An 11,502-nucleotide genomic window follows, 5' to 3' on the forward strand; every position below is an offset into this window, starting at 1 on the left:
ATTATAATGAGCTAAATGTATGAGAGGGTTTGAAGTTAATGTTTCAAACACATTAATATACTCGTATCGTTTTTTTTTAATTAAAGTAGTAATTAAATTAATAATTAATTATATCTACAGAATATCGCCTGGCTACATAACGATTACCTACGCCCTACGAGGGACTTAAATTGCTAAAGTATTCTTGGCGGATAGAACATTGAATCATCGTTCAACTGTTGTTATTATTCGAGCTGTAGAATGAGAATTATTTGAACGCAACCAACCTAACGGTAGACGAGCTTCCCTCGTTTTCCATGTATCTAGGTCTAGCGACAACTGTTTTTCGAGGGTAGTTGTTATAACATTTAAAAAAAAAACAAAACAGAGATAAGTTTTAAAGTTTAAATAGCGAAAATTTTCGTCTTATCATTGTATAATTTTATAAGCTATCTATGCATCATCATCATCATCATCGGCCTATTCTTAGTCCACTGCTGGACATGTCTCTCCAATAGCACGCCACTGAGCACGATCCTCGGCCGCTCTCATCCAGTTACTGCCAGCTAAGCTACCCTGCGAAATATAATATTAATCCTAATTGCAAAAATAAGATACACATTCTATCAGTTGTAACGGAAAAACAGTCAAAGTAAACGCCGCGAGAGAGAAATAAGCCGCCAGCCCCGCAGTCGCTTCGTTATAAAAATCAATAGCATTAGTAAGTTCGTACAAACGAATTATACGAATCCCGTTGTGTGCGTTCGCCAGCTCTCAGTGTGCGGAAAACAAAAAAAAACCACCAGCGAAATTCTTGTAATAAAAATCAATCGGAGCGGAGAGAGAGAAGGCGCCGCGCGGGGCGCCGGCCGGGCGGCCCCCGCATAGCTACACGCGCTATAGTGCATCTACCCTCCTGCCACCCCACGCGATTTATTCAGCGATTTTTACTCTCCACGCCGGTTCGCTTCCTAAACAATCAAAACTTTCTCCGAAACTACCGAGCCGACGGCGGATTCTCGCCGCTAGCCGGTCCCGAGTCGTAATAACGTTTGCGAAACCCGAGACCGTTCGGAGGGCCGCGGCGCTCGGCCGGTTCCGGGCAAAAAGGCGTTTGTTTTTATTTCTTCGGCTCGGGGAAAAAAATCAGCACGCGCCCGCCCTGCACCTCCTAAACATGCGCCACGCAACGACGCAGACTCGGCCGGGTGTGTGCCGAATTCACTTTCATTTGCGACATCCCATCGTGTCCCGAAGGTCACCGCGGAGCTGCATGCGTGCCGGGCAGGACTGCCAGCGGCGGGCCCCGCTGACCGACTACGTCTAGCTAAATGAGGTAAGTAGAGTGAATTTCGCGCCGTTCGCTTCCCTCGCGTTTATCGCCTCCGTTTTACACCGTCCTTCGCGTCGGCAAGACGGTGAGTGCCTGAGTGCCCGATGTGTTCGCATTTCGCGGGCGCGCACGTGCGCTGTGTCCACGCTCGGGAACGGCCCGCGATAGAGCGACATGGGAGAGGGTTAACCGCGCAACTTTACATTCACTACTTCGCAGGTGTCGGCGCGGGTGCCGCCTTGTCCCTTTCACAACCCCGTTCGTCCCAAGCGATCACGTGTCTTCCTTTCGATAAAGTTTTGAATTTGATTCGCGGGCAATTTATAACAACACATATATAGCTTGCAGTTCGCAGATGACGTATAGGTAGTTAGGTACGAGTTAGGTCGAGGCGTCCCGGCAAAAACAAACAGAATTAAAAAAACTCGGGAGACGGCAGCCTTGCGGGCGACAGAAAGGGAGGGAAATTAACTTCGCACTCTTCATTTGTGCACCAATCGAGAAAAAATTCAATAAAGCTCGCTTCCTTTTGTCTAATTGCCTATGTATACGTACTTATGCCGAATGTTCGATTGCTGCGACATTTAGAGGAAAATGGAGTATTTCGCTGTATCGCCCTCGAGGGCCCGCGGACGGGGCTCGGCGAGGTACTTCGGTTAGATCACTTTTGTATTAGTATTTTGATTGCGGCAAGGACGCAACTTCAACTAACTTTTATACGCAACGGTTATGGCGTTTTGTTTCAATTAAACTAATCATCGGTACTTATGTTTTATATCGTTTTAGATACCTCGTTGAGTTTCTTGCCGGATTCTTCTCAACAGAGGTTTTTCCGAACCGGTGGTAGATTTTTTTTTGACATTCACAAGTGCTTGTTTTAGCCTAAATTGAATAAAGATATTTTGACTTTGACTTTGACTTTTAAAACGATGTAATGGACAGATTAATCGAATACGGATTCGGTGCCGTATTGTTAAGTCGTAATCTGGTTTGGTGTGAGGACCGGAGTTCCAGCGACGCTCACCCCGGGTTTTAACATTATTCTTCTATCTTCTCCAGGAAATGCCCGGCCGTGGAGTCCTGCAGGTCAAGTGCGAGCCGGCCTCTGACGACGACGAGTCCCAATTTGCGCACAGCTTCCTCTCAAATCAGGTGATTTTTATGATTTTTTTATTTTAGGGAGTTTAGGAGCCTCCTGGTTTATTTTTTGGATGTATTGATTGATAGTGAAAAATATCGTGACGAAAATTTAGTTTATTTCTGTTGTGGTGCAAATGTTTGGGGATTCGTGGTTAATTCCTGCTGTCGCTTTGGTATTTGAGGAACTTGCTCATTTTTAGTTATTGTTTTTGTAAGTTTGATGGATAGGTACAGTACAACATGAAAAAGTACAAATCAAAAGAGGGCGCCACTTTCTTTGTGACGTGTTCTCGCAAAATGCTTGAAAATGGCAACAGTTGCATATGTTTCACCCGTTGTCTACATTTGAGTACCAATATTCACACTGATGGTGATGGATGTTTTCAGATACCGTCTTTGGAACTTCGGGCGGTGAAGCTCGAGCCGGAAATAGACAACAATGCGTCTGCGCACATCCTGCATCACTTGCAGGTAAACTCACAATAAGCCGAAATTATCAGATTTTAATGACGCACAATAATATTGAATCAGGCGTTATTTGCGGAGGTCTTCACATCAAAGAACTAAAAAAAAAAAAAAACTATACAGTTTACATGGTATATACGTGTCTGTCAACTTCAATGCCAATAGTGGCATTATTGTGTTATGACATCCAAACGATTATCAACTTTATGGTGGTAGACTTTAGGGTGGTAAATATGTTTTGACTGATGGTACATGGGGCGGCGGAAATAAAGTGGCCATAAAAAATTAAATCCGTCACTGGTGTTCATGCAACTCCTCCACCTCCACACTGGAAGAACACGCACAATGTAAGACTAAGATCTGGTAGCATGGTGAACGCGTTTTGTTGCTCTGAAGATGAACTCTGGTTGAGTTCGAAACGCGACTCTGCAGTGTGGTAGATGGTTGGTTTTGTGTGTCTTCTTATAGTGAGAAGCTGGAGGAGCTGCAGGTTCACGCATTTGCTGCATAGGCATGGCTACATACCTAAGCTAAGGTAAGGTAGGTAGGTAGGTACAGTCACCAGCACCAATATCTGATACGACTCTATTTCTAGGACCGGAAGGGCGTGTCAGATACTTTTGCACGCTTCGCTATGGCAGATATTAATGCTGGTGACTGTACGTAAGGTTTGCTTGTGAGCAAAGTATATTGTTTATAGTTCTTCAATATTTACTTAATACATTTTTAATTTGGTTACCCAAGACCTTATAATTAAAAGCAATAACAATCATATACAAAAATAAAACATTAATCATAATTATAATAAAAAAAAAGTTATACAAAAAAAAAAAAGGTCAAAAATCACAAAAAAAAGAGTAAATTATATAATAAAGTAAAAAGTAAAAATTGATAAATTTTTAACTTAATTTGTTCTAGAACGTTTTATTTTTGATTACCGTTAACTACGTGCAACAGCTAAAATGTAGTAAAATTCTGCTCACGTTCCATATCGTCGAGACAGGGTTCGGAGGAGCTGGAGGAGCTGGCGCCGCCGGCGCCGTCGGGCCCGACCGCCACGCCCGTGTGCGTCAAGCAGGAGCCCGCCGAGCCCGCCGTCACGCTCGAGACGCTGGCGCCCGCGCCGCACTGCGACACCATGGTACGATGGTGATGATGATGCCATATCGGTTTCTGGTAGGGCGCATCCAGTAAAAGTGAGGCAATGGGGAATGGATGAAAATTTTAGAAATGCTTGAAACTTTTTTTATCGATAGGAAAACCTTCCTAATTAACAGAAAAAAATATCAGACTTTTAAGTAGCATCAATTAATTTCTGAAGCTCATGTCAGTTTCTATGGGCGTGTACATGAAAAACAGGGTTGGTATTTCCAAGTTGGTATTATCCGGACCGGTAACGAGTGTCACCTGTCAAAAAGAACGAGTCAAAGACACAACTTCTTTTTTTTATTTTTTTGTTCTGGGCTATGGAACAACCCGTAACCAACCGGACTATCGTAATTTGGTGGTAAAGAAAACTATTTAATTTTTATTTAATTAATTGATGCTACTTAAAAATCTGATATTTTTTTCTGTTAATTAGGAAGCTTATTCCTATCGATAAAAAAAATTCAAGCGTTTCTAAAATTTTCATCCATTCCCCATTTTGGCAATTAAGGTGATTTGCCATCGGCGAGGCGAGACGAGACGAGAGTTGAAATTTGTATGGCAGCACCCGCGGCGGCTCGCGGCGGGCGCGCGAGAATGCATACAAATTTCAATTCTCGTCTCACCATTATTCGACCCCGTTACGATTTTACTATCGAACCAACTGAATCTTGTCATGGTCCACTGTGAAACTTTTAACAATAGCTTGACGAGGGCACAATATATGCCTTTGTCGCATCGCATCAGACAATCTATGCTCCATTACGAGTACAACTGTCAAACAGGTTTATATGAATGTGAGTGTGAACCGAACCTGGTTATCCATCGAACCCGTGACTTGTCTTAGTCTCACTCTCACTCACTACTGGGAACACTCCTCTCAGGTTGTTGTGTGGTGTTTTTACCCAGGCCAAGTGCAGTTTCTAAGTCGCACATAAAGTCCGAAAAACTCAGAGGGCTTCCACCCACTGTTTCTTGCTTGAGAGGTCATGACAAACCGCTAAGGCTACTACGAGTTTTTTAGAGTTCACGCTCTTTGTATCTTTGGATGATTTCTTTGACTTTTGACTTAGTACCTATTTCACGTTTCCAGGGCGCCACCCTTATCGACAGGCACAAGACACTTCCAGGCGCAAACGATGCTGACTCCATGGATTTCATGCCCCTACTGGCTGTTAAAGACGAGCCCCTATCTGAAGGAGGTAAGATTATTTCTATGTACATTCCCCTAGAACTTATTTTAAATATAAAAACGAAATAAAAACGTACGCTTTGAATCGAAGTCGGACCCTCCGGAGAGTTAAAAACTCATGCTTGACAGGATGACTTCTGTAGACAAATCGGAGCTGCAAATAAGTGATTAATCCTTCTTTTCTTCGCCAACTGTTGTGTAACAACTGACGAGTTATAGTACCTTTGTTCCAATTTCATCCATGATGTGCAACCAAGAGGTTCCCCGAACCTAGGTTCTCCATGTCATCAAGCTGAATTCTAAAGAATCATCTCGATTTTTCAGAGCAACAACACCTAAGCGGGTCGGACACGAGCGACTCGAGCACGCAGCCGGAGCTGACGCGGAGTCCTAAGAACTGGACGCAGCAGGACATGCAGCTGGCGCTAGAGGCGCTGCGGAAACACAACATGAGCCTTACTAAGGTCAGTTATCTATAGCAATAAAACGGTACAGCTTTTGGCAAGCTACGAGATGTTTTCCAGTCCAAGCTACCCCAGTCGGTGAAGACTATAATAATCAACCAATGCGTTTTATGTACCTAGTACGACATGTTCATTCACAGTCACACACAATGCAACAGGTAAGCAAGCTTAAGATCCCACAAAGGGACTCAGATACTTGGTATATCTCACCGTGATCATTTTGATAAGAAATAAAGTTCAGAAATTATTCGCCAGCGCATCTGTGTGGTGGATATATTGACCATCACGTTGCGGAACTGAAATGGGCCAGGAGCCTGGGCAGACACTCGAACAACAATGAAACTAGAATGACTTGTTTTAGTCCCTCGTTGAACAATCTACTATTATGTTGTTCGAATAAACAGAGACTACGAGACTAGAGAGTGGTCAGTGGGTCTTTATTCTTTATCCCCCAAACTCCGTGTTCCAGGCATCAGCCACGTACGGCATTCCGTCCACGACGCTCTGGCAGCGCGCGCACCGGCTGGGCATCGACACGCCGAAGAAGGAGGGCGCCTCCAAGTCCTGGAGCGAGACGGATCTAAGGGGCGCCCTCAACGCGCTCCGCTCGGGCGCCATATCGGCCAACAAGGCCAGCAAGGCGTATGGTGAGTGATTGTCATCGCCATTAGAAATACGTTCACTGAACGTTAGATCTCCTTTAAAAACGCCACGATGGCCGGTCTTGCGTCGCTCGCATCCATCGGTGCCTCTACCTCAGCACGAGCCAGCAAGAGTGAAAGAAGCCTATACTGAGTAGGGAAGATAGACGACTAAGTATAGGTCCACTCCAGCTGGCTTGTTCTGAGGCACCGACTTGAAACTGATATAATACGGCCGGTTAAATTTTTGTTATATTTTTTTCTCGCTGTTTAGTGTACTGTCAAGGACTTTAATTCCTCGCCACGGGACCTTTCCAAAGGAAAGTCACGATTTTTCTTGTTATTGTTAATTAATACGATGTTACTATGACGTTTCTTGTGAAATGGTTCATGATGGGTAAGGGATTAAGGTCCTTGGCCTACTCTTGCTACTCTAGCGCCACTCTGAAAGAATGTGGAATTGTTCTTTTACGCTTATAGCTGTGGCTGTGTGGCTGTGTGTGGAGGTGGAGGATTTTAAACTCCGTCCGTAACTGGTTGCAGGCATCCCCAGCAGCACCCTGTACAAGATCGCGCGGCGCGAGGGCATCCGGCTGGCGGCGCCGTTTAACGCCGCGCCGACGGCGTGGCGCCGCGCCGACCTGGAGCGCGCGCTCGCCGCCATCCGCGCCGGCGCGTGCTCCGTGCAGCGCGCCGCCGCGCAGTTCGGGATACCCACAGGTGCGTAGCCCGCCGTCAACAAGTCAATCCTGCGGGTACTGCCTTTTCGAAACGACGTGTAAGTCGTATTCTGATTGAGATCTGACTTTTCCCGATGGAAATACATATTCACTATATCAGTAAGTACTCGCTACTTGCCGATAGGTGGCGCTAATTCACTGGTTTATTGATTAACTCGGGATTTTCGTAGGGTTCAGAATTGATTGATTGACTACGGGCGTTGTTTGTGTCATGTCACTAGGGCGGAGTGGAGACCAAAAAGTTGGGCTACAACTCGGTCATAGTTGAGTTGGCTGAGAATGACTGTGGTTGGTAACATTCTATTTGGGAACAAATTTTTCAATGCATAATACCACAATGACATCTAAATGTTAAATCTGTGAATTTCTGCAAAATTACAGCTCGAATAAAATTTTGATTACTTATTTGAAAATACATTAGTGTAGTTTGCACCTCGTTGCTATTGCGTTGCTCATTGTCAATAGAACGGTTATCTTGCGTGTAAAACGTTTAGCAAGAAAGGAACATTTCACTAACAGATGTCGCTTTTGAATCTAATTGGCGGGAAGATGTTGCTAGTATTATTTTTATACACCTTTTCATCGTTTTATAGCCAATGCTATCGAGCTATCCTAATTAATAATAATCTAGGCTGTTTTCTCAAGTTTCTCAATTACGCTGTACTATATTGATGATCTCAATTAGTAGCATAATGTTAATGAATGCCTTACAGGTACTCTTTATGGGCGGTGTAAGCGTGAAGGTATCGAACTGTCGCGGTCCAACCCGACGCCGTGGTCTGAAGACGCTATGGGGGAAGCACTGGAAGCTGTCAGGTTAGCACAAAATCTCTTTAGGTCGGTATTTAGCTGATTTTGGACCATTTTGTGACCTTAATACGTATTTTTTTTGTAATGTCACGAATAAATATTTTCCTTCTTACTCCTTCTTTCTTTACTTCATCTCCGAATCACCACTCTTCCACGTGAAGCTTCTTCTATTTTTTGATTTCTCTTTCACGCTTTACTATTTCAAACTTCACCAGTTCTTAATTATTTATGGTTAATTACATGAAACATATTGTATTTCCTACGGGATAATCTTTTACTTTCTGCCTGCTGGTAGATGCATTGAAATATCGGGAGTTCATTAATATAATCTAGTCTAGTACTTACATCACGGATCACAATAGATTCATGTATAGCACGATAACCAGTTTTTTGTTACGCCCTCTTAAAACCTGAAACTACGTATGTATTATGCTATTTCTAAATTTATATAAAATTGATATTTAATTTCCAGAGTTGGCCAGATGTCAATAAATCAAGCAGCAATACATTACAATTTGCCTTACTCTTCTCTATATGGACGGTTCAAGAGATGCAAATATCAAGTAAGTTTTCCAGAATTTGCTAATATTTAGGAATGATGCAGTACCGTATGTACCTATATATAGAGCACTAAGGTAAGAACTCTAGTAACTGGGCAACAAACTTAAAAAAATACGTTTTCCCAGAGAAGCTAGGTTGATTGTTCGCTCCCGAAAACCCCACATAGTTAGCAAATTTCGTAGAAATCATTATAGTCTTTTCCAAGATCACCATAATAAATAAATAAGTATAAAATAGTAAGTATATGTAAGTATACAATTGGTTATTTTAGAAGTGTAAAAATAAATACTTTCTTATTTCTATGTTACTAAATAACATATTTTTTTTTCATTTTTATGTTTTGTCACATCGTCTCATATATAGCAAGTAGTATTATATCTAATTAATTATATTCCTTCTTGCAACAAACTCTATATTCGACTTTTTACAATTTACAGAGTCCTCAAACCCTTCCTCAACAAGCAATGCCAGAGAACATGGAAATGGAGCAACAATCTCAATCCCAAGAGATGTATTACCAGCACCAAAATGTGCCTGTGAATCAGGGCTTACATCCTGAACAAGATCTTCAAAATCCTTACCTTCAGCAGAATTACGTGATGAGTGACCCGGGGTTTGAGGCGATGCATAGTAGTATGCTGGCTGAGCAAGGATATGGGATGTACTACCAAGGCTGCAGCAGCATTGCCACGAGTTGAGGGCACGGTGCCTCTGGTAATGAGGCCCCTTGACATTGTGTTTTTTGAGTAGCAGTTTAAGATTTAGGTTACTCGTCTTATACTTAGTATTACCCAATCTGGGGAGGTACTATATTCGTCCCACTGCTGGGTACAGAACTCTTGAAATACGAAAATTTGGTCCTTCGTGTCAAGATGATGTTTCGTTTGGTAAGTAGGTATTCTTAATTATTTGGTGATATTAAGGATTTTGACCGGGACAAATGAAGAAACAACCGATTTTTACTCGTTTTAATTTTGTTGTTGTGATTTTATGTAAATGTATGCAAGGTCTATTGTACATAGAAACCATGCCTGAGTAGAATTGTAATTAACAGGTAGGTAATTATTAAATAAGCGGTGTCAAGCTGTAAAAAAATGATTACAAATCATTTGTAAACCGAAATACGTAAACCGATGGCAATTTATTATAATTAGTATAGTTCGTAATAATTTGTGTCCGATAAAATTTTAGTCTGCTCATATTTTTATAAAAAATATTTCTGTAGATTACTTATTTCTTGTAGATTATTTAGATCACGATTAGAACTTAGGGTACTGTCAATATTGACTCGATCGTTTAAGTAATCGTGGACTTCCAATATAAATTATAGCAATACTTAAACTTTAGGGTGTTTTTAGCATTTTACTTTACCGATAGGTTGGAGATTCGAAACTTTGACGGTGACCTATTTTCGCAAGACACTGCATATAGATAGGAATATTTAATTTACCAGCAATTTGTTTCAGTCGTGATTGTGATAAATACTAGCCAATACGAAGGGTCATGGTCTGAGTGAATTGGAAATTTTAAAGCTAGAACTGTTCAAGATGGATAATACGACCGATTACTTTTAATATATTTTTGTAACTCAACTTTTAACTTAAATTCCATCCTTTCTAAAAACGTTTAAGGATATCGAGGAGTCAGATAATGGTTAGTGAATATTCAAGTTTTCCACGTTGTTGTTATTGTTTGTTTTTGTAGTTATCTTTAGTGATTAGTAGACTGCTAGATTATGAACTGTCATGACATACGTAATTAAATACCAAACGATATTGTAGATTTAAGGATAAAAGGAAAGAAATGATATTATTTTTCCACTGCCTGTATTGTGTGGATGATAGAATACAATATCTTTACTTTTTATTGACTACTTACTTATAATAAAAATAAGACGCTATGTGAATTGTTTCTTTATATGGACTTTCAGTATTTATTTCCAAAAGTTAAACAATTTGTGGTACCTAGTACGTGTCCAGTGGTGAAAGTTATAATTGAAGTGCTAAAAAATCCAAGCATTTCATTTAAAGCTCGCTAGTGGTAGACATGTATTAAAAAGACAATCATGTCCGTTGTGTTTGAAAAATAAGATACGTAATTTATAATGTGATAGCACTCACTAAGAGTCCATCTCGTCCGTAGTATTAAAACTTGGCGTAAGTATTACTATACTCTGAGGGTAATTTTATAGTGGATAGTTTGGGATTTTTTGTCATCTTGTTAACATTTACTTACTAAGTTATCGATTGTATTGTTACATTGTGATATTATGTACCTATTTTAAAAGCCTACCCTAGGAGTTTTCTGTCAGGTGAAGTATCACTAGATGGCGTTAGTATCGCATGGTCCGCTAGACTGAATCACGAGCCAATCTCACGTCAGACCTTTTGTCAGTGGCGCCATCTAGGCATGTGATTTCTTTGTTAGAAAATATTCATTATTATTATTATTCATCATGCCTGTTATGTTCGCTTGTTGGATGTAGAGATTTAAGAGTTCATTCTGTAATATTAAGATGGCGCATTTATGGAGTGTTCAACAGCGCCATCTATCTGCGGGAAACCGTAAGTAACAAATGATTTAAAACAGATATGAAATAACGAGTATGTGCGCAACTGTTCTGGTTGTAATGCAAGATCTAGTTAAAATTTTCAATGGGTCCTTGATTTTATTGAACAAACTTGCCTACCTTTCCTTCTTTTTTTTCAAATAAAAAATAGATTCGCATCATTGACGACAATGCCTAAATTTATATAAGACCATTGGTTAATCAGAATATACATTTTTGTATTTGAATGTTGTGTTTTCAGCTTTTTTCTGTAAATGCGTTCTCCAATTCTTTTCATACTTAACAGTAATTGTTTTCACCAGTCGTTTATTAGTTGTATGGTTATTTGCAAATGTTTATAAGTGATAGGGATGCAGTTGAGAGACAATGTTCAAACTAGCAATAAAGTTTTTATATTCTTGTAACTAATAGCGCTTTTAGATCTTCAAAAAAATAAACCTGATAGTCTGGAGCAGGATTTTT

The 11,502-nt window shown here is 40.9% G+C and overlaps 1 protein-coding gene across 6 annotated transcripts; it reads left to right on the plus strand.

The window, feature by feature from the left end:
• Positions 1-347: 347 nt before the first annotated feature.
• On the plus strand, positions 348-10,029 carry psq (BTB-domain-containing protein pipsqueak). Of its 6 annotated transcripts, none has more exons than XM_074091587.1 (11): positions 348-1,315; positions 2,372-2,464; positions 2,840-2,923; positions 3,921-4,058; positions 5,157-5,265; positions 5,580-5,719; positions 6,189-6,366; positions 6,904-7,080; positions 7,814-7,916; positions 8,383-8,473; positions 8,909-10,029. In XM_074091587.1, the coding sequence occupies exons 2-11, from the start codon at positions 2,375-2,377 to the stop codon at positions 9,167-9,169; spliced, it is 1,371 nt and encodes a 456-aa protein (XP_073947688.1). In that variant the 5' UTR covers positions 348-1,315; positions 2,372-2,374; the 3' UTR covers positions 9,170-10,029. The 6 variants fall into 6 exon arrangements, with proteins under 6 accessions (XP_073947688.1, XP_073947691.1, XP_073947690.1 ...); XM_074091590.1 differs by having other exon boundaries at positions 348-700; XM_074091589.1 differs by lacking the exon at positions 348-1,315 and adding an exon at positions 1,350-1,397.
• The last annotated feature ends 1,473 nt before the right edge of the window (positions 10,030-11,502 follow it).

The sequence above is a fragment of the Choristoneura fumiferana genome, chromosome 8 (assembly GCF_025370935.1).
Source record: "Choristoneura fumiferana chromosome 8, NRCan_CFum_1, whole genome shotgun sequence".
Taxonomy (NCBI): Eukaryota; Metazoa; Arthropoda; class Insecta; order Lepidoptera; family Tortricidae; genus Choristoneura; species Choristoneura fumiferana.

Bases quoted from the DNA above. Each gene is read 5' to 3' on its own strand.
- psq (XM_074091586.1), top strand. From the start codon at position 1,870: ATGCCGAATGTTCGATTGCTGCGACATTTAGAGGAAAATGGAGTATTT. The intron at 4,059-5,156 runs GTACGATGGTGA...TCACGTTTCCAG, and splicing joins CGCCGCACTGCGACACCATG to GGCGCCACCCTTATCGACAG. The intron at 5,720-6,188 runs GTCAGTTATCTA...TCCGTGTTCCAG, and splicing joins ACAACATGAGCCTTACTAAG to GCATCAGCCACGTACGGCAT.